Here is a 21,186-nt window from a genome sequence, read left to right on the forward strand (position 1 = left end):
AGGCTGGTGTTGAAAACCATCAGCTATGCTTACAAAAGCCCTTGTGCAGCTTCTGAAATGTAGTTTATTGCTGTAAATATGTACAATTTATGTTAGCCTGTTTATTCCTAAAACATAAATAAAACTTTTTTAAATTAAAAATGCCTACACATAAAAAGCTTACTTTGTACTATGTTTTAAAAATGCAAGATTTCAAGCGTATCTTTTTATAATCCTTAAAAATGTTTAGAATTCTGAATCTACCATTTGAGAGAGTTTACTACAAAATTTAATGCAAAACAAAATCCCTTTATTTGAAAGAAATTCTTTGCAGTATTATCCAACAATTGGGGGAAAACACCAGCACTTTTCCAGGAGCTTATTTCTATATGACTTTTTTTTTTAATATTATTTAAGATAACATGCTTTACAAACATTTGAACATATAGAGTGTTTATATATTAGGACATTAGAAGAAGAAATGAAGTCTCCTTGTATTCGAAAAATGCCTAAAATGGACTTTAATAGCATCCATTTGTGAGGTGCATTCTGTCACATTTCTTTTTAAAATCTCCACTGTAAATATGAATAGTAGAGTCGGCCTACTTGTCAGTCTTTCCTTATTTGAAGACTTGCAACCTCCAAACTCATTCTCTCCCTTCAGAAATATGTTGACAATAAAATAATGAACAGATAAAAGGTGTGAAGCTCATTTATCCATTAATTGGTGATTAGTGGAACAGCTTTTCAAGAAGAGCCTAAATTCAGGCCTAGGAATGACTTTAACATCCATCCAGCAAAATACCTGGGAACCTGCACTTTATCAGCAGAACCTTGGCCTGCGGAGCTACCAGGGGTTGGGACACCCTACACTTGGCTACTATTCCCAAACGACCATGTTATAAAATGGGAGAAACAAATGACCATCCAGGTTCGTTTAGACTAGGAAGGAACAGGTATATATGTAGTATGTTTGGGATTTGCTCTAATGATTACAGATAATAAATAAAGAGAGTGTTTGTGTATGTGTGTTGTTACTAGTATCCGCCAAGGATAAGGCGAAATGAGGACCCCTGGGCACCATTGGAGGGAATGTAAAATTACGTCACCGCTATGGAAAACGGTATGAAGATTTCTCAAAAAAATTAAAAATAGAACTACCATGTGATTCAGCAATCCCACTTCGAGGTATTTATCCAAAAGAACTGGAAACAGGCTCTTGAAGAGATCTTGCACTCCTGCGCTCACTGCAGCATTAGTCAAAAACGGCCGAGAGGTGAAAACAACTTAAATGTCCATTAACAGAAGAATGGATAAAGAAAATGTGATATACACATAAATTGGGATATTATTTAGCTTTAACAAGAAAGAAAGAAGGAAGGAAGGAAGGAAGGAGAGAGAGAGAGAGAGAAAAGAAAAGAAAAGAGCAAGAGAAAGGAAGGAAGAAAAGAAATCCTGAGGACATTTTAAGTGATATATGCTACTTACGGAAGGGCAAAGGCTACATGATTCCACTTACATGAAGTATCTAAAGTAGTCAAATTCCAGAGTTCCCGATGTGGCTCAGCAGTAAAGAACCCGACTAGTATCCATGAAGACAAGGGTTCCATTCCTGGCCTCGCTCAGTGGGTTAAGGATATGGTGTTGCCATAAGCTGTTGGTGTAGGTCGCAGACACAGCTCAGATCCCACATTGCTGTGGCTGTGGCGTAGACCTGCATCTGTAGCTCAGATTTGACCCCTCACCTAGGAACTTCCATATGCCATGGGTGCGGCTCTAAAAAAAAAAAAAAAAGTAGTCAAATTCCGGAAGCAGAAAGTAGAATGGTGATTGCCACGGGCTGTAGGAGGGAGAAATAGGAGTTGCTCTTTGAGGCTAGAGTTTCAATGATAACAGGATGAGAAAGTTCTAGAGCTCTGCTATATAACAACATACATAGAGTTAACAATTCTGTACTGGACACTTAAACATTCTGTTAAAAGAACAGATTTCACGTTATGGCTTTTCCCACAACTTGAAAGAAAGAAATGCAAAGTGGTACAGCCACTTTGAAAAAGTTGGGCAGGTTCTTACAACATTAAACATAGTTGTGCAATATGATCCAGAATTCACATTCCTAGGTATTACTCATTTAATCTGAACACTTGAATCCACATAAAAACCTGCCTGTGCATAGTTGCGGGAGCTTTATTTGTAATTGCCAAAAAAAAAAAAAAAAAAACTTCCTTCAATAGGTGAATAGGTGTACATCTATACAATGAGATAGTATTCAGAGAGAAAAGAGAAAGGAGTTATAGAAGCAAAAAAAAAAAAAAAAAAAAAAAAAGTGGAGGAAATGCACACTGCTGAGTGAAAGCAGCCAGTCTAAAAAGATGACAAACTACATGATCCCAATTATATGACATTCTGGAAAAGGCAAAACTATAAAGTAATTAAGAAAAAATGACTGTCTGGGGTTCGGAGGAAGAAGAGTAGAAGTGAATTATGTATAAAGCATAGGGGATTTTTAGGATGTTGAGCTATTCTGTAGAGTCAACACATGTGCTAGTTCACAACCTCGGGAGTTTCCCAAGTGTCATCTGAAGCCAGTCCAAAGAAAGAGGTGAACCACTCAAGACTGGTAGGTGGCAATCCGAATAAGCAAGGGAACTGACAAGGCTTGTCTTGGGCGGCTGCAAGAAAAACAAACCTCCACAGCAACCCACTCAATCCTGAAAGTTTATGTAGAAGCCTTAACTGGACTCCTTCACATATATTGTTCAGAGAGTCTCAATACCACATTATCATCTCAAGGCAGTATCCTTGGGGCAGCTTCTGGGAGTGGAAAAGACAAATGAAACACACAGCCCGAGGACAAGAGAGGGGGCGGGGAACCTCCCACTGCCGGGGTCCAGCTCACAGGTTAACAGGTGGTCAAGTCCTCTTGATGCCCTCCCCCACAAAACATGACACCACGCATTTGTCAACGCTCAGAACTGTTCAACACGACAACTTTAATGTATGCAAATTTAAATTTAGGAAGTTGGAGGATCCCAGCAAGGAAGACAGACTGTGGCCCAAAAATATCTATTACAAATGTATAAAACAACTTCACCAAGGAAAAATGGGAAAAAAGGTAATGACCTAAATAACTTGGAAATGAGTGGAGTTTGTAAGACTAAAGGCAAAAGGAACTGCAGATAAATCCTTCCTAAAAGACAGTTTTTTGTCCACAGGGGTAGAGATTAACAACTTGGATACTGCTCTATATATAGTTTGGAACTGAACAATTAAGTAAATGGATGGTGGATGGTGGGAGTCAGGATTCTCACTTGCTCAAATGTGGATTTAACAAATAAAGGAGGGTAGCAGGCTAGAATGATCCCTCTGGCAATGGATCAGAGTTGGAGTTATCAAGATGAACTCATGAGCAGCGTAACATACACATGATTATATAAAGAAACATTCATAGATATGTGTATATGGACAGGTGAATTTACATGCACATATTTCTTTGTTCTGTCAGTTCAGAGGGTCCAAAAGAAACAACAGCCCCACTGCAGTTAGCACGCCTAGTTTGGTTTCTAATATCATTCTTCAATAAACTGAACCAGGGCTTCTTGGAGAAATGCTTTATTCTAGGACTGAGCAAGAAATAGATAAGGTTAGCCTAGAGCATCTTGCATTGCCAGAAAGCTGAGGAGGTCATATAAAATAAATAAAACCCACTTCCACTGACGGGGTTGTCTTGAAGAGCTCCAAATGGCCAAAGCTGGAAAAATTTGAGTAATAAGTGCCCTATTGGATTATAACCCAAAGTATAAAATAAGTATCTATGGAGTCCATACTCTATAGGTAAATGGTAAAACAAATTAATAAATAGGAGACAAATCTATGCAGAAGAATTCTAAAAGATTTAGCATAATTCCTTAAGTTTGGGCTACATGCAGCAACTGCTTTCCAAAGAAGACAGTGTGGAAGGAGGAGAAATAAAAACTTTACAGTGAAAAAAACCTGAAACACTACCTCAGCCAAGTGATCAAAGTCAATGTCAAATCAGAAATCTTGTAACAGTATGCATCCTTGATACGATGTGATGTAAATGGCACTTTACCTCTGTGATCTTGCTCCCCAAAACCCATAAGCCCAGTGCACACGCAAGAAAAGCATTAAATGCCAACAGAGAAACACCCTATAAAATATCTCCCCCACATTCCTCAAATTGTCCAGGTCATCGAAAACAAGGAAAGTATAAGAAATTTTCACAGCAAGAGAAGCCTAAAAAGACATGACAACTAAATATAAAACGGGATCTTGGAATAGAAAAGGGACGTTGGGCAGAAACTCAGGAAATGTGAATAAACTATGGAATTTCGTTAACAATAATGTATTGATATTTAATTCATCAATTATAACAAAGAATTTTTATAACAAAAATTATACTAATATGATAAAATAGTGGAAACTGGATGTAGGGTATATGAGATCTCTTTGTACTATCTGCTTGATTTTTCTGTATATCTAAAACTGTCTTAAAAATTTTTTTAAAAAGAGAAAAAACGTAAGTCATAGATTGGGAGATAATACTTAAACACTTTCAAGGAACGTATGTGATCAAGACTTGTATCCAGGCTATACAGAGAATTCCCAAAACTGAAAAAAATAAGAAAACAATCCAATTTAAAAATGGGCAACAGATCTGAACAGGCACTTCACCAAAGATACACAAATGGCAAATAAGCACATGAAAAGATACTTAACATCATTAGTCATTAGGGAAACGAATACTATTAAAAACCACAATGAGATACCACTACACACCTGTTAGAATAGCTGAAATTAAAAAGACTGACCACACCAAGTGTTAGCAAGGAGGTAGAGGCGGACTCTCATAGACTGTGGTATGGAACATAAAATAGTAAATTCACTTTGGAAAACAGTTTGGCAATTTCTTAAAAAGATAAACACACACCTACCATATTTTCCAGCCATTCACTCCACAGTATTTACTTCCAAAAGAAAGTATGTGTTCATACGAAGACATATACAAGAATGTTCTGTGCATTGTAACAGCCAAAAATTTTAAATAACCAAAACATCCATTAACAGGTGAACAGATAAATGACGGTAAAATTCTACAACAGAGTATTTCTCAACAATAAAAAGGAATGAACTACTGATATATGGATGGACTCAAAGTAATAATGAAAGAAGCCAGATCTCTCTCTCTCTCTCACACACACACACACACACACACACACACACACACACAAAGACATAGCGTATGATTCCATTTCTATTAAACTCACAAAAATGTGAACACCATTGATAGCAGCAAGAAGCAGATCAGTGGTTGTCGGGGCACAGGGTGCAGAAGCAGGGACTACAAAGGGCAGAAAGACACTTTCAGTGGTTCAATGGCTGGCTGTTCACCACTGCCACTGAGGTGATACTTTCGTGGGTGTGTATATGTCAAAACTGATCAGACTGCCCACTTAAATACATGCAGTTTACAGTATGTCAGATTTTAATAACACATTTAAACATACTAATGTAGTGAGAGAAGGACTGAGTACAGAACTTTTTCCCCTTCTCAAAGGAAGGACCACATAGAGGGTTGAAATGCAGAAAGACCCTAGATCAGTATGATTAAAAGTGCTTGTCCACAAACCGTTACTGGCCCACAATGACACAAGGCACTTGCACAAGAAGGTAAAATCAACTCCTTCCCTAAGCACACTGGTTAGTTCAGCTGATTTTTTTTCTTTTCATAGCCAATATTTCTCAATGAAGAAAGCAGGATGTTGATGAACCTCCTGGCACAAGCGCCTCACCTGACCACAGAGCTGTAACAACAGTTCACAGAGTGGCATTAATCTACTGACACATTTTGAGCAGTACCAGCTAGATGGTGCTCACGTTTATTAATCTCGCTAAAGCCTATCTTCGTCTGTAAGATGAGAATAATAATTGCTCTGGACACCTTGAATAATAGTCTGATGCTCTAATGATGTATAAGGCTTGCAAACAGCAGGTACCAGTGATGTGTTATTGTATTATAGAGGAAGTCATCTGAAATAAAGCAATAGATAAAAATGAAATATTTGTTCAGTATGCTTGTTTTTAAAGGTAAGTGAGATGAAAAAATGGTTTGTTTTCCAATGGAGTTGTTAACATCCAAAACTTCATTAAGATTTTATAACAAACTAAGAGTTTATTGCAAATATGGACCTATATAGAGTCTTAGCTGATATTTGAACAGCAATATATACACTATTCAATGACATGTATTCATTTTATCAGAGCAAACTTTCCTGATCACAGACATAGAGAAGTAATAGTGTTATTTTTATCTATGTTCTAATGTAAGAGTTTAGTTTCTAGAATTCAAATCTCAAAATTCTTCACACAGATTTTTTTCTTATTCACATCTGAAGAGCCTCTCTAAGAAATTTTACATTTTCCAACCTTTCCTTTGAACTGCGAAAGACATGGAATCTCCTGAGTACAGATGCAGCTTATACATTCTTTAAAAGTTATTTTTTTTAAATATCACAAATTACCAATATATATCCATAACAAACATCCTTGCCATCCACACAGTTAAGCATTATCCAAATATATTTGTGCTTGTATGTTTACATTACTTTAGAGCCTTTTTCAGTTTTCAATAAAACTCTATATCTATAAAGAGCTCTCAAATATTTAATAATTGAAGCAAAACAGTCACTATGAAAATATAAACTATTAAAGCCTTTTCATCTTTCATGTTTTTACGCATTTCTTGTCAACCATATAATTTTCTGTTCTTTAGGGAAGCTGATAAATTGTCTTTGTAACCTCAACACTGCTGCTTTCTCAGCTTGCCAGAATAGTACAGTGCAGGTTTTCTGAACACATGATATTCATTCTGCCACATCACTTGTAGCAGTGGAATGTGATGATGCTGGTATTCGTCATTTCCAGTTATTTCAACTGCAGAACCACCTTAAAACACACAAAAGTGGGGGAAGGGTAGAAGTCAGTTTATACCAGAATGATGCCAGTATCTGCTGAATGAGATGAAGAAGACAACTCTGAAGAAGAGCCTGGAGAACTGACATTAAGTGCAAGGCACAGAGGGCACCGGTCTGCCAGGATCCATGGCTCAAGATTCCTTTAACACTCACACCAGGCACTGCCACACACCCTTTTCAGACATGTAGCCCAATCCTAAGGTAGGGTACCAGCTTGTTACTGGGCATGTGGACCAGTCATCAAGGCATCATGATGGCCAAGTAACTTCAGAGCACGGAGGGAAGATGAAGTACACCAGGGTTTCAAAGAGATCGAGCCAAGAAGATGGGATTGGTGGCAAGAGAGGTTGGTAAGAATAAGTGAGTTTAACCCTTGAAACCCAATCACTGGAGAGAACATTCAGCAACAGGGAAAGCAACATACACAACAGTTATGTTCACATCCCACAAAGCAGCAGCTTCTACCGTTTAAATATTATTTTTCTCATTAAACACTCAGAATGATCACCATTATTTAGCCATTCCTTGGTAAATGTAAAGCTTTTAGCCCTTCATGAGTTTTATTCTGTCTTAACCTGATTTCATTATAATAACTACAAGCCATATTTTGTCTCCTGTACTTAAAGCAATTTCCTATTTGCCCAGTTAAATAAGCCAATCTTTTCTTCAAGATCATAATTATTTTTAATCATGAAATCTATTCAGAATCAATTATTTACACAGCCCCAAGTGAAAATTTTTATTTTTTATCATTAATGAGCACTGGAGCAAAACAAATCTAGCTGTTATTCTTTCAAAACTAATTACTTGATAAATTATGTTCTATTAATGTAAATTAAAATTTATAATATCTAAAACTAGAGAGGCAGAACATAACAAAGTATTTTCTGTGCTTGACATAAAATATGAAGAACAAAAGAAATATTAAACATGAACAATTAGTTTTCCTTCTATTGCTCTAATGGTATCACAATCAAAACTTAAATATTTTGAACCATTCAACAAAATTAAAACACATACCTTATTAGCTGCTTCTAAGGAATTTATTAAATTCTGCAGCTCTTCTTTACTCATCTCAACAGAATAAGGTTTGACTTCACCATTTTCTTTCACATCTAGATGAAGGTTTAAAAGTGGCATTTGTAATGTAGCAATCTTGTCACTTGAAAGTGCAAGCTGTTTACAATGAGGGAAACAGTAATTAGTAAGTTGTTTTAAAAAGTAATATATTAAATATGCATCAGCACTTATGAACAACACACTAAAAAAAAAAAAAAAAAAAAAAAGTACTCCTTTTTGCTATGAAGTCCAGGGAAATGTGAAAGAAATACAAGAAATTAAACCCATGCCAACTCAGCACATATTTGAGGAACAGAAAAAGAAGAAGAGTGAATAAAAGAGAAATAGGTTAGAGAGAAAAGACAACCAGTCAGCATTCTCTGGTAGGTACAGAAATCTAGAGTAGAGTTGTGGCTAGGAAGTACTCAATGATCCAATGCATCAAGAAAGATGGAGAATTCTTAAAGAAGTGTAAAGATACCAAGAGGATGAAAGTCCAGATACAACAATAGAAAAACACAGGTAAACTTCAGAAATTAAGACCCTTAAATCATGAGCAGCTAACCATCAACTAAACTATTGATCAATGTTGTCAGGATACTGTCTTCGATTAGAGACACTCAACAAAAACATCTGACGCTTTGACCTCTTCTACTTTCTGCCTAAAGAGGAGAGAGAAGGACCAGATGTTTATAACACTAACTGTTTCTGAAACAAGCACCAATCAACCACAGCTTCACGGGCAGATGGCAAGAAGAAACTCAATTTTCCTGCAATCTGAGCCAGGACACTCTACAATAACTGGATTTTGCATGCTGCCACTTGAAAATTTTACTTGGGCAATGATAAGGACTCCTTCCCTAACAAAAAACCTGAAGCGACACCCCTGTGGTACGTACATTACAGGATCAAACAAAACCCCACGCATCTCCTTCATTTTTTCTCCAAAACCCAGGACTCATAATATCTGCAATTTCTAAGTATCACCTTCAGGTTGTCCACATCATGAATAATTCTCCTCAGTAGTTCCAATAAGTGGATTCTCAGCCTATGCTTGAATACCAACAATGTGGAGGAGTGTTCTATCTCGAAAAGAGGTGAAAATAATTGCCGGATACTCATAGTAGTTGAATAATTATTCCCTGGCTTGAATCAAACCCATCTTGTTACATATTATATATTAGCTTTGGTCCTACCCTCCAAAGTCACAAAGCATAAACATATACATATATTCCTTCATCCATATGACTTTTAGTCCTTTAGTAACTTATTATCCATGTAATGTTATCATATATGGTTTGGATATCTGTAGTGCACTTAGTGAAGCCCAAGTTAACACAAAAGATATAATTTTAATTATCTTCAATACTTTTTTAGTAAAATGTATTCTCAAAAATAACAGAAATCAGAGTTCCTGTCATGGCTCAGCAGAAACAAATCTGACTAGCATCCATGAGGATGCAGGTTCGATCCCTGGCTTTGCTCAGTGGGCTAAGGACCCTGCATTGCACTGTGGCCGTAGTATAGGCCAGCGGCTATAGCTCCAATTTGATCCCTAACCTGGGAACCTCCATATGCTGTGGGAGTGGCCATAAAAGGGCAAATAAATAAATAACAGACATTTTAGATTTATATTATAAAAACAAATCTATTCAAATGAAAAAAAGCAAATACTCATAAATAAGCATCTTCTCACCTTTAACTGCCAATCAAAATCCTGTAGCTGTGCTGAGGAAATACCAACTATTTCTTCTAACAGAGCCTGCTTGATTTCATCTTTTCTACTTTTTAAGCATTTCATGATCGCTTCTTGATGAGATGAATTCAACTGATTCAACTGCTGAGATATCTGTGAAAATAAAAATGGTTAGAATATATGTAAAAAGGGCTTTCTGTTCAAGATGTAAATATTTACACTCTTTCACATACCCCTTAAGATGATAGTAAATGATAAAAAATACTTCTGTAACTATAAAAAGAATAAAATGAAATGCAAAACCAGTAAATAGAGATTTTAACAAATTTTTGCAAAACAGAAAGTAGAGGAAAAGGACTGACTGATGAAGCAGTGTAAGAGTGAATATACTTGGAAACCACTAAAGCTGGTATAATTACTGTATCAGACAACATAGTCTTTAAGCCAGTAAGAATTATAAAAAACAGAACAGGACTGCAAATGGGTTGTTCAACAGAACTGTATAACAATCATAAATTTGTGTGCACCTAATAATATAGCTTCAAAATATATACTCTATAAAACAGCAAAACTTGGGAGAAAAAAGAGAAATGGGTAAGTCAGCTTTCATAATTAAGAGACAATACCACACCCCTCAGTAACTGATAGAAACCAAAAAAAAAAAAAAAATGATTAAAGACATAGAATTGAAAAACACTTTCTTTTTTCTTTTTTTTTGTCTTTTTTGCTATTTCTTGGGACGCTCCCGTGGCATATGGAGGTTCCCAGGCTAGGGGTCTAATCCGAGCTGTAGCTGCCGGCCTGTGCCAGAGCCACAGCAACGCAGGATCCAAGCCTCATCTGTGACCTACACCACAGCTCACGGCCACACCGGATCCTTAACCCATTGAGCAAGGGCAGGGACCGAACCCAAAACCTCATGGTTCCTAGTCGGATTCGTTAACCACTGCGCCACAACAGGAACTCCGAAAAACACTTTCTACTTAACCGAATCTACATGCAACAGCTGTAGAATACATACTACCATCAAATGTTTATGGAACGTCCATGAAAATGAACCGTATGTTAAGCCATGTAGCAAATCACAACAGATTTCAAAGGAATGGAATCCTACTATTCATATTTTGCGGCCACTGTGTAAATAAATGAAAACAAAAAAATCCCAAGAATTTAAAAATTAAGCAACATGGTAACACAATTCTAAGTGACAAAAGAATAAAATTGATTTCACATAAAATCTTCCAGAGAAAAGGAAAACTTCCTAATTCACTCCAGGAGAACAGAAAAATACATAGATATACAAGTGGACCTGTATCACTCAAATATAGATGGAAAAAACCCTAAATAAGATACTGGCAAAACATATCAAAAGATACATAAACAGATAATATATCATGACTAAGTGGGGTTTATTTTTGCAGTGTAAGGTTAGCTTTACATTTAAAAAATCAGTGTAAGGCATGGAGTTCCAATTGTGGCTCCGGGGTAACAAACCCAACTAGTATCCATGAGAACACAGTTCAATCCCTGGCCTCGACCAGTGGGCTAAGGATCCGGCATTGCTGTAAGCTGTGGTGTTGCTGTGAGCTATGGTGTAGGTCACAGATGTGGCTCAGATCCTGCATTACTATGGCTGTGGTGTAGCCAGCAGCTATAGCTCTGATTTGACCCCTAGCCTGAGAACTTCCATATGTCTGGATATGGCCCTAAAAAGACAACAAACAAAAAACCTAGGTGAGGCATCACATTAACAAAATAAAGGTGGAAAATAATAAATTCAGGAAAAAAGTGTTTCATAAAATTCAGTATCTATTAATGATAAAAATTCTCAGCAAAGTAAGAATTGTAGGAAGCTTCTTTAGTCTGATCATGAATAGCAGCTGTAAAATCATACAGCTAACATACTAAATGGTGAAAGAGTAAACACATACATTTTCCCTAAGATTAGGAACAAGGCATGGCTTTCCCCCGACCCCCAACACTATCCTAAATATCTTAGCCAGTGCAATAAAAAAGTAAATAAATAAATAAAGGTAGTAAAACTGAAAAAAAAAAGACTGCATACAAAAAAATTCAAAAACCATTAGATACAGTAAATAAACTTAAAAATTTTGTTGGGTACAAAGTATATAAAAATCAACTTTGTTCCTACATACTAGCAAAGAACAAAATTTTAAAATATCAGAAATACCAGTTACTTAAAAATAAATCCAATAAAATACATTGAAAACTACAAAATATTAAAAAGAAATTGACGCTAATCTAAATAGGTTATACCATGTTCATAGATCAGAGGGCTCAATACTGTTATAATGTCAATCCCCCCCCCCCCAAATGATCCAGGGATTCATTGCTATGGGCCATGAATTGTGTTCCCTCAATATTCATGTTAAAACACTACCCCCCAAAGTGATACCTGGAAATGGGGCCTTAGAGAGGTAATTAGGTTTAGATAAGGTCATGATAAGAAACACCAGAGAGTTTGCCCTCTGTCTCCACCCCTCACCCACAACAGCCATATGAGGTCAGAGGGAGAGGGCAACCATCCACAGCAGGGAAAAAAGCCCTCACCAGGGGCCAGAATCAGCCAGTGACTTAATTTTAGACTCCCAGTCTCTAGAACCATGAGAGATTAACTCCTATTATTTAAGCTCTCCACCCTCAGGTTTTTGTTATGGCAGCCCAAGCTAAACTCCCTATCAAAATTTCAGCAGGTTTTTTTTTCGTTAAAATTGACAAGCTGATTTTTATATATACCTGGAAATCAAGGCGATCTAGAATAATCAAGGCAATCTTGAAGAAACATAAAGTTGAAGATCTTCTACTACCAGATATCAAAACTTAAATGTAGCTTTAATTCTACAGTAATAAAGACATTGCTGTATGGGCAAATATGATGGAGCAGAATAAGAGCCCAGAGGAGTTCCTGTCGTGGCGAAGTGGTTAACGAATCTGACTAGGAACCATGAGGTTGCAGGTTCGGTCCCTGGCCTTGTTCAGTGGGTTAAGGATCCCGCGTTGCTGTGGCTCTGGTGTAGGTCGGCGGCTACAGCTCTGATTAGACCCCTAGCCTGGGAACCTCCATATGCCGCGGGAGCAGCCCTAGAAAAGGCAAAAAGACAAAAAAAAAAAAAAAAAAAGAGCCCAGATATAGACTCATACAGATATGGTCACCTGATTTCAAGAAGGACTGCACAGCAATTCTATGCAGCAAAGATGGTCATTCCAATAAATGTTACTAGGTCAAGAAAACATCATATGGAAAAATCTGAACATGATCTCTATATGCAAATATTCATTCAAAATGCATCGGTGACATAAATGTAAAAGCTAAAACATTCAAGCTTCTATAAGAAAATATATAAAAACAGCTTCATGACTCTGTAGCACAAATGTTTCTTACCACAGCATTAATATCACTAACCATCAAAAGAAACATTAACAAATTGGACTTGATTAAAACTCAGAACTTCAGCGTTCCTGTCGTGGCGCAGCAGAAACGAATCCAACTAGGAACCATGAGGTTATAGGTTCGATCCCAGGCCTCGCTCAGTGGTTTAAGGATCTGGCATTGCTGTGAGCTATGGTGTAGGCTGCATACGAGATTCAGATCTGGCGTTGCTGGGCTCTGGCATAGGCCGGGGGTAACAGCTCCAATTAGATTCCTAGCCTGGGAACCTCCATATGCCACGGGTGTGGCCCTCAAAAGACAAAAAATAAAAAAGTAAAATCCAGAACTTCTATACATAAGACACTGCTAAGGGACTGAAAAGGCAAGCAATACAATAGAAGACACATAAAGTACAAATATCCAAGAACTCATATTCAGAATATCACCCAAGTCAAAATGACAAACATACTCCATTTTTCCCCAAGTGGACAACCTACACAAACATGCCCAAATAACTTGGCAAAGGTACAAAAGCAATTCAATGGAAGAATACCCTTCAAGTTCACTTAAAGATATCTATCCTAGAAAAGCTTGCCCATATGTGTATGTGTACAAGAAGACAAACACAAAATGTTTCTAGCAGCACTATTCATCACAATAAAAGAGGCAATGATCCAACGTTCATCAGTAGGGGGACAGAAAAATAAGTTCCACTAATTTCTATCATCAAATACTAAGAGGGGTTAAAACATATAAAGAAGATCTACATTTTTCAACATTAATGAATCTGAAACACAATGTTGCAGAAAAACTACAAATGGATGCATATGTTACCATTTACAAGTTACACATTTAAACAGCTCAAATAATTGCATACATATCGCTTAAAGATGCAAACATTCATACAATATAGAATACAAAACATGCACACAATTCACAAGCAGTAATCTCTAGTGGGAGGGTGATATTTATCTGTAATGCCTTCTTTCTAAAACACACACACGAACCTGAAATACATAAAGTAAAATATTAACAACTGTTCAATTGTGGTAATTGGAATATAGATGTCATTTGTATAACGTTTGGTTTTCTTCTGATTCAAATGCTTCACGACTTAAAAAAATACAATCAAAACCCAAACTACAAAAACCCAGAACTTGCACAGATTTTCCACTTCCTCACAATTATGACATTTTCTATCAGACACTTACTGATGATGGCCCTTGTGCTCCATAGTGCCCTAAACACCAACTTCATAAAAAAAAAATCTAAACACAAATTATTTATTTTATCCTAAGACATAGAAACTTGGAGTGAAGTTACCTCTTCATCAGTTAAATTTTTACCAACTACAGCTTTGAAAAATTCGGTAATGTCTTCTAGAACATGCATCCATTCTGTTGAATCCCAAACACTCTGATAATCCTTGTAGAGAGGATAAGTTCGACCACAAAAGCCATCAATTATTTTGTGAAGAAGCTACAGAGAGAAAAAAGGAGATTAATTAATTATAAGTAAAATCATGGGTAGCTCCCTGGTGGCCTAGTGGTTACGATTCGGAGCTTTCACCACTGCAGCCCATATCCAACCCCTGGACTGGGAAGTGAGATCCTGCTTCAAGCTACTGCACAGAGTAGTTTTTCACTTTTTTGTTTTTTTGGCTAACATCATTTTATTAAAATTTAGTGAGTTCCTGTTGTGGCTCAGCTGGTTACGAACCCGACTAGTATCCATGAGAATGTGGATTTGATCCCTGGCCTTGATCAGTGGGTTAAGGATCTGGCGTTGCTGTGAGCTGTGGTGTAGGTCGCAGATGGGGCTCAGATCTGGCATTGCTTTGGCTGTGGCATAGGCCAGCAGCTGTAGTTCCAATTCGACCCCTAGCCTGGGAACTTCCATATGTCGCAGGTGCAGCCCTAAAAGCAAAAAAAAAAAGTTAGAGCTTCACACACACAAACCAAACCTTCTGTAATTTTGTTGACCTTCAGAAGCTAAAATAATTTTATAGATACACTGCTGTTTTTCCAAAATTCCTGAAAATAAAATGGTGAGAATAAAAGTTTCTCCTTAGGATTCCTTACACATTGTATTTATATCAATAACCAAAAAACCAAAAAACAAGGTGACTCTTAGATCAGAGTCTTTTAAAATGTATATATACAAACCCCTTCTCTCCATTTTCCACAATATCCACACTGACTTCTTTTGGCCACTACAAAAAAGACCTCAGTGCCTTTCTTTTTCTTTCTTACATTCCTTTCTCTCTACCCTACCTTAACGCCAAATGGAAATCCTAACACATATAACTGTGCGTAAGAAGATAGTGCATTGTGGAGCAAAACTGGCTAGTCTGAGTCCTAGTTCCACTACTTACTAGTTTAGCCAAGGTATTTAAACATTCTGTGCCCACTTCTTCATAGTAAAACAAAGACATCATCTACCCCCATAACGCTGTTGTAAGGATTGAATAAGAATATATGTAAAGCACTTGGACAATCCTGGCATTAAACATTGCTTGCCATTGCTGTCCTTCTTCTTCTTGTTATCATCACTATTACTAAATACTATTGCTGGTACCATGTTTAATGCCTTTTAACATGTATTAACTGAGTATGTGCTATACCAGCACTTGAACCACCCCACTTAAAGTAATTCTCCCAGTTTTTGGTAGCATTTAGCAATATTTTTTTCTGTCGCCCTCAAGGCAGTAGGATAAGCTTCTTTAGGTCATCAAGGTATCCCCAGCGCCTAGCACTGCGCTTGGTGCAGAGGGGAGCGTTCCGGAGGTTTGTATTGAATGAATGAATGAAACAAATAGGCTGCAAGCCACCGCCTCCAGGCTGTGAACTTTGAAAAACTACGTGGCCACTCCCCCAACCCCCACCCCCGCCTCCCAGGGTCTCTGGGGCTCCCGGCTGCGCGAGGACGTAGACAGTTTCCCAGCCAGGAGCGGGCACCGCCGGGCAGTGTCTACGCGCCAAGCCTCCGGAGGGGCGCCTTCAAGCCAGGTCCCCGGAAGTAGTACCCTGAGCCCCTGCCTCCAAGGCTCGCTAGGGTAAGCAGGGGGCGGGCCACTCCGTATCACACCTCTTCCCTCTCCCTTCCCTGGGAAGCCTGCGCGAGCCTGCAGCGGCTCGTATCTGCCCCGAAGGCCTGGCCGCCCGGGAGCCGGCCTAGCACAGCCATCCTCTGCGCCCTCCTCACCTGCGGGCCCAGCTCCGCAGGCAGCTTCTGGAGCCGCCACAAGGGCGTCCCTTCTTCCGGCTCCATCCCTGTGTGAAACAGAGGATCGGTCACGTGACAAGCTTCAGCGTTTCCTTTGGGGGCCTGCGCCTGCCCACGTGACTCCCTCGGTTCGGGCGGGGTGGGGGGCGGGCGCGGAGACGCAGGAGCCCTTGTGCGCGTGCGCAGAGATGCTGCCCACGCTTTCTCCGGTAATTAAGGAAAATTCTTTAAACCTGATACGACTTTGCTTAAACACCCTTAGAAATTGCAAGAGAAGCACATTTGGCCCAGTCGATATAGTTCAGCTGGGCGAGCGTTAGACTGAAAGCACGTTTGCAAATCTTTCAAAGTAGTGTGCAATTTTGCTGGGAGTTCTGTTGAGCTTTTTCTGCACTCTTTAGAAAACCATCTAAAAGGGGTAGCCACATTTAGGGGTGTGCCAGACTCATTTTCCTGGAGGTTTGGCTTATGTCTATTGCTAGAGTGTCTTAATTTGAAAGGCAAATTGAGAGTTTCCATGCGGAGAGTCTTTATATAGATTTCCTAAGAAGATACTAGTTTCATCTCCAATTCCAGGTGACAAAATTAGAGAAGTTCGTAGCGTTGTCAGATGTCCAGTTAAATATGAAATTTCAGATTAGCAACGAATGTGTCTTATAAGTATGCCCTAAATATTGCATGGAACATACACTAAAAAAAGTGTTCATTGAAATTGCTGTTGTGGCACAGTGTAAACGAATCTGACTAGGAACCATAAGGTTGTGAGTTCAGTCCCTGGCCTTGTTCAGTGGGTTAAGGATCAGGCCTTGCAGTGAGCTGTGGTGTAGGTTGCAGACAAAGCTCGGATCTGGTGTTGCTGTGGTGTAAGCTGGCAGCTGTAGCTCCGATTAGATCCCTAGCCTGGGAACCTCCATATGCCACGGATGTGGCCCCAAAAAGGGCAAAAAAAAGTATTACTTATTTATCCGAAAGTTTAACTGGGTATCTTCTATTTAATCTGTCAACCCTAAAAGTCCCTAAAAACGTGAGCTAAGTTAAGAGCACAGCCTGAAGTGAAAAAAAATCAGTCAGACTCTAGAGTCACACTCAACGTTGGGCCAAACCTAAAACCCAGTCTTTCTGTGATTTCTCTCGTTATTACAGCTGTTACTTTAATCAAGTTCTGAAGAATTCAGTAATGATAAGACGATCCCTGACATCCAGAAGTATGTGCAGAAGCAGAGTAGGTTGGAGAGAGAAACAGGAATTACAATCCAATATAAACTTAACAGTAAAAGTAGTGCAAGGTGATAAAGCATACCACAGGAAAGAAAGAATTTTATTTTAGTCTGTGGGCTATGCATAAAAAAACTACCCAGTGACATCCTTCAAGAGTTAGCACAAATGCTTTTTCTCTACCTTACACCCACTTCTTGAATTTTCATGGATGTCCCTCTTTTAAAATTAGCCACTTTCGGAGTTTCCACTGTGATGCAGATGGGTTAAGAATCTGACTGCAGCAGCTCAGGCCTCTGTGGAGGCATGGGTTCCATCCCTGGTCTAGAAACTTCCATATGACACCAGTGGGACCATAAAATTAAAAAAAAAAAAATTGCCACTTTTTAGTTCTTTAGGTAGGTAGGTACAATTTTCATGGTCGCAGCTGAAACATAATCGTCTTAACACTTCATCTTTATGCATAGGTGCTCCCCAATAAATGAGAAGCTATCTGGAAAAACACCTAATCTGTGTCTGGTGGTAAATGTATGGAGAATAGGGTCTGTTTTCTAAGCAAACAACTAAATTTTATATGTTGTAACAGAATAAAAATATTTATGAAACATCTCCTATATGCCAAACAATTTATGGATTATATCTTATTGATCCTCCCTATAAATGTGTGTGGTGGGTATTATCCTAACTTGAAAAAAGAGGAAATAAAACGTAGAGAACAGACATGTTTCCTCATTTTTCAAGTTAGGATAATACCCAGCACACAAGGTTGTGGGAAGAATTAATAGATATAACAGGGAGTGGGATGGACTGGGAGATTGGAGTTGGTAGATGCAAACTATTGCATTTAGAAAGGATAAGCAATGAGGTCCTACTGTACAGCACAGGGAACTAGATCCAGCTCTTGGGATAGACCATGAGGAAAGACAGTATAAGAAGGGGCATGTATGTATATATATGTATGACTGGATCTGTGCAGCAGAAATTGGCACAACACTGTAAATCAACTATACTTTTAATTTTTAAAAAATGAGAAAACAAGCTTGGTGAAGAAATATTGAGCGTGTGTCGAAGGTCACATAAGCAGTACCTATGATCTTATTTGCATCTGTGAACTGGTAAGGCTTATACCTTGAATTATTCTTATGATCCTAATGGCAAAGACTAAGGAGCAAAATTGTAAATATAAGGTGAAATATTAGTGAAAATCTGAAACAGGCATTCCCACATTGCTGTTGAAAATATAGATTAGTGCACTTTTTGCTGGAGAATTACAGTTACATGCACAAAACCTTTAAAATATATATAACTCTTGAACCCAGGAATTCAGTTTTAGAAATAGAAGAAGGAAATGTTTAGCTCTAAGAAGAGTCATTGATACGTTAGTTACTATAGTAAATAGCTAGTAATGTATTATCGGCCTAACAAATTTTGATACAGCATAAAATTAATCCACAAAAAAGGTGATTTTGTAGAAAAAAATACTTGATAAAATATAAACTTGCTCACTCTACACTACTGGGAAAAAATGTAGGTTTCAAAACTACTTGTACTGTACAATCCGTGGTGTGACTTGCACGGATACTTGTAGTGTGTAAATTCCTGGCCTAGGAATATATTAAATATATAGCAATGGTTATCTTTCATTTCAGGGATTGCAGGTGAATTTGATTCCTTTTTAGTTTTTCTAGATTTTCTATTCAAAGGTTTATTTAAAATGTCCTACTGGTAGCGCTGATAAATTATGATTCCATCTATTCCCTTTAAATTTTGACCTGAAAATTAGCCAAGTCATACCTGAACTCATTCATCCCTTTCTTCCAACATCTTGCGAAGCGCAACCAATATACGTTGATAATTGTCTTCCAATCCCATTGCCTAGAATTATAGCCTCAGCTGGTGTAGATTCTGCCTTCCTAATTGTCAAAGTCTCTGTGTAACATGCATCCTAGCTTTTCAGCCCACTGTTGTCCATTAAGCAAACCACATACTTTAGGTTATTATACAGTTCTTCCCACTCTCATACCAATTTCTGCATCGATCAATGTTAACTGCTTTAACAAAACAACACCAAAATTTTGATAGCCTAACAATATCTATTTATTTAACAAGTATGTTATATGTACACCAGTTTAATACAGATGTAGGTGGTAATGTCCCTCTTTTATTTCTCCTCCAAGACCTCAAGACCTCAGAGTTCTTTTTTTTTTTTTTTTTTTTTGGTCTTTTGTCTATTTAGGGCCACACCCAAGGCATATGGAAGTTCCTTGGCTGGGGGTCGAATCAGAGCTGTAGCTGCCAGCCAGCCTACACCACATCCAGAGCAACTCGGGATCTGAGCCACGTCTGCAACCTACACCACAGCTCACGGCAACAGCAACATCGGATCCTTAACCCACTGAGCAAGACCAGGGATTGAACCCGCATCCTCATGGATGTCAGTCAGGTTCATTAACCACTGAGCCATGACTCCAAGACCTCAGAGTTCTGTCTGTTCAATCAGTGAATGGGAAAAGAGACAGTGTATGCAGGGTTATAAAGAAGATTTTTATGTGCGAGATCTAGAAATGGTGAACAGCAGGTCTACACGTTTCCATCATCCAGAAGCCAGATTCATGGCAGCACCTAGCCATAAGGGAATCTTAAAAATATAGTTTAGGAGTTCCCATCGTGGCGCAGTGGTTAACGAATCCGACTAGGAACCATGAGGTTGCGGGTTCGGTCCCTGCCCTTGCGCAGTGGGTTAACGATCCGGCGTTGAGCTGTGGTGTAGGTCGCAGATGCGGCTCGGATCCCGCGTTGCTGTGGCTCTGGCGTAGGCTGGCAGCTGCAGCTCCGATTAGACCCCTAGCCTGGGAAGCTCCATATGCCGCGGGAGTGGCCAAACTATATATATATAGTTTAGCTGTGTGCCCAAAAGAAAAAGAAAACAGAGTTTGGTAAACAAAGTTATCTCTACTACACTCATGGTTTTTTAAAAGGCAATTGAAAACTTCTAATAGGAGATACAGCAACCCTGTGAACAAACATCCTCTTTTCATATGGAACAATCACGCTTGACAACCTACTATTACCACCTGCAAAGTATAAAACCAAGCTTCAACTCATATTTCATGCCTGTTTCAAATTAGTGTTCCTTCAGGTTTGTATTCGTAGAAGGATCTGAGAGGTGAATAATTCAATCAACGCCTTTCTGTGTTATTGCCACTATCGGGTTAGATTAAAATCCGTGATTCTAAAAGTTATGTCTGAGAGAAATTAAGGAGGCAAAACTGCCTGGTTGTTTTGGTAAAACTGAATTATACTAATTTAGAACTATTACAAGGAAAGATCCAGTTTTCAGGATTTTTTTTAGGTTCCCCAGACTCTATTCTGTCATTTCACTCAGAAGATATTGGCTCACGATAACTGAACTTTCAAGAGTCTGATTGATTACACAAGAATGTTACACAATAGGAACTGCTTCTCCTTTGTGTATTATTTCTTGAAGATAAAACTTTTCTTTGACGCTCCTTTTCATTAAATGCCACCTTCTTATTGCTTATTAAAAATTATTGACCAAGATTTAGGAGATATTCTGCTCCAGAGGGTAATCCTGAGAATTTCTATTTCCCATCACTTTGGGTCAA

General features: G+C 38.3%; 1 protein-coding gene across 8 annotated transcripts in view; it reads right to left on the reverse strand.

Moving 5' to 3' along the window:
- The window catches only part of COMMD8 (COMM domain containing 8), a 76,431-nt gene extending 60,028 nt beyond the window's left edge, over nt 1-16,403 (reverse strand). For 6 of the 8 annotated variants that reach the window (XR_014812384.1, XR_014812382.1, XR_014812381.1 and 3 more), the window contains exons 1-4: nt 16,325-16,403; nt 14,444-14,599; nt 9,730-9,882; nt 7,995-8,150 (exon numbers count right to left, since the gene is read on the reverse strand). Coding sequence is in view for 4 of the 8 variants with exons in the window: in XM_021100563.2 (XP_020956222.1) it covers nt 7,995-8,150; nt 9,730-9,882; nt 14,444-14,599; nt 16,325-16,390 (531 nt within the window). In the remaining 4 variants the exon portion in view is untranslated. Of the gene's footprint in view, nt 1-2,937; nt 6,946-7,994; nt 8,151-9,729; nt 10,499-12,830; nt 14,600-16,324 lie in introns of those variants that run through there. The other 2 variants (XM_003128956.5, XM_084971953.1) reach the window with 2 other exon arrangements.
- Nucleotides 16,404-21,186: the final 4,783 nt, after the last annotated feature.

Source organism: Sus scrofa, chromosome 8, assembly GCF_054392235.1.
Source record: "Sus scrofa isolate SSC_HxYL_T2T_F1_AM1 chromosome 8, Sscrofa_HxYL_maternal_Yorkshire_Landrace_v2.0, whole genome shotgun sequence".
NCBI classification, from domain to species: Eukaryota; Metazoa; Chordata; class Mammalia; order Artiodactyla; family Suidae; genus Sus; species Sus scrofa.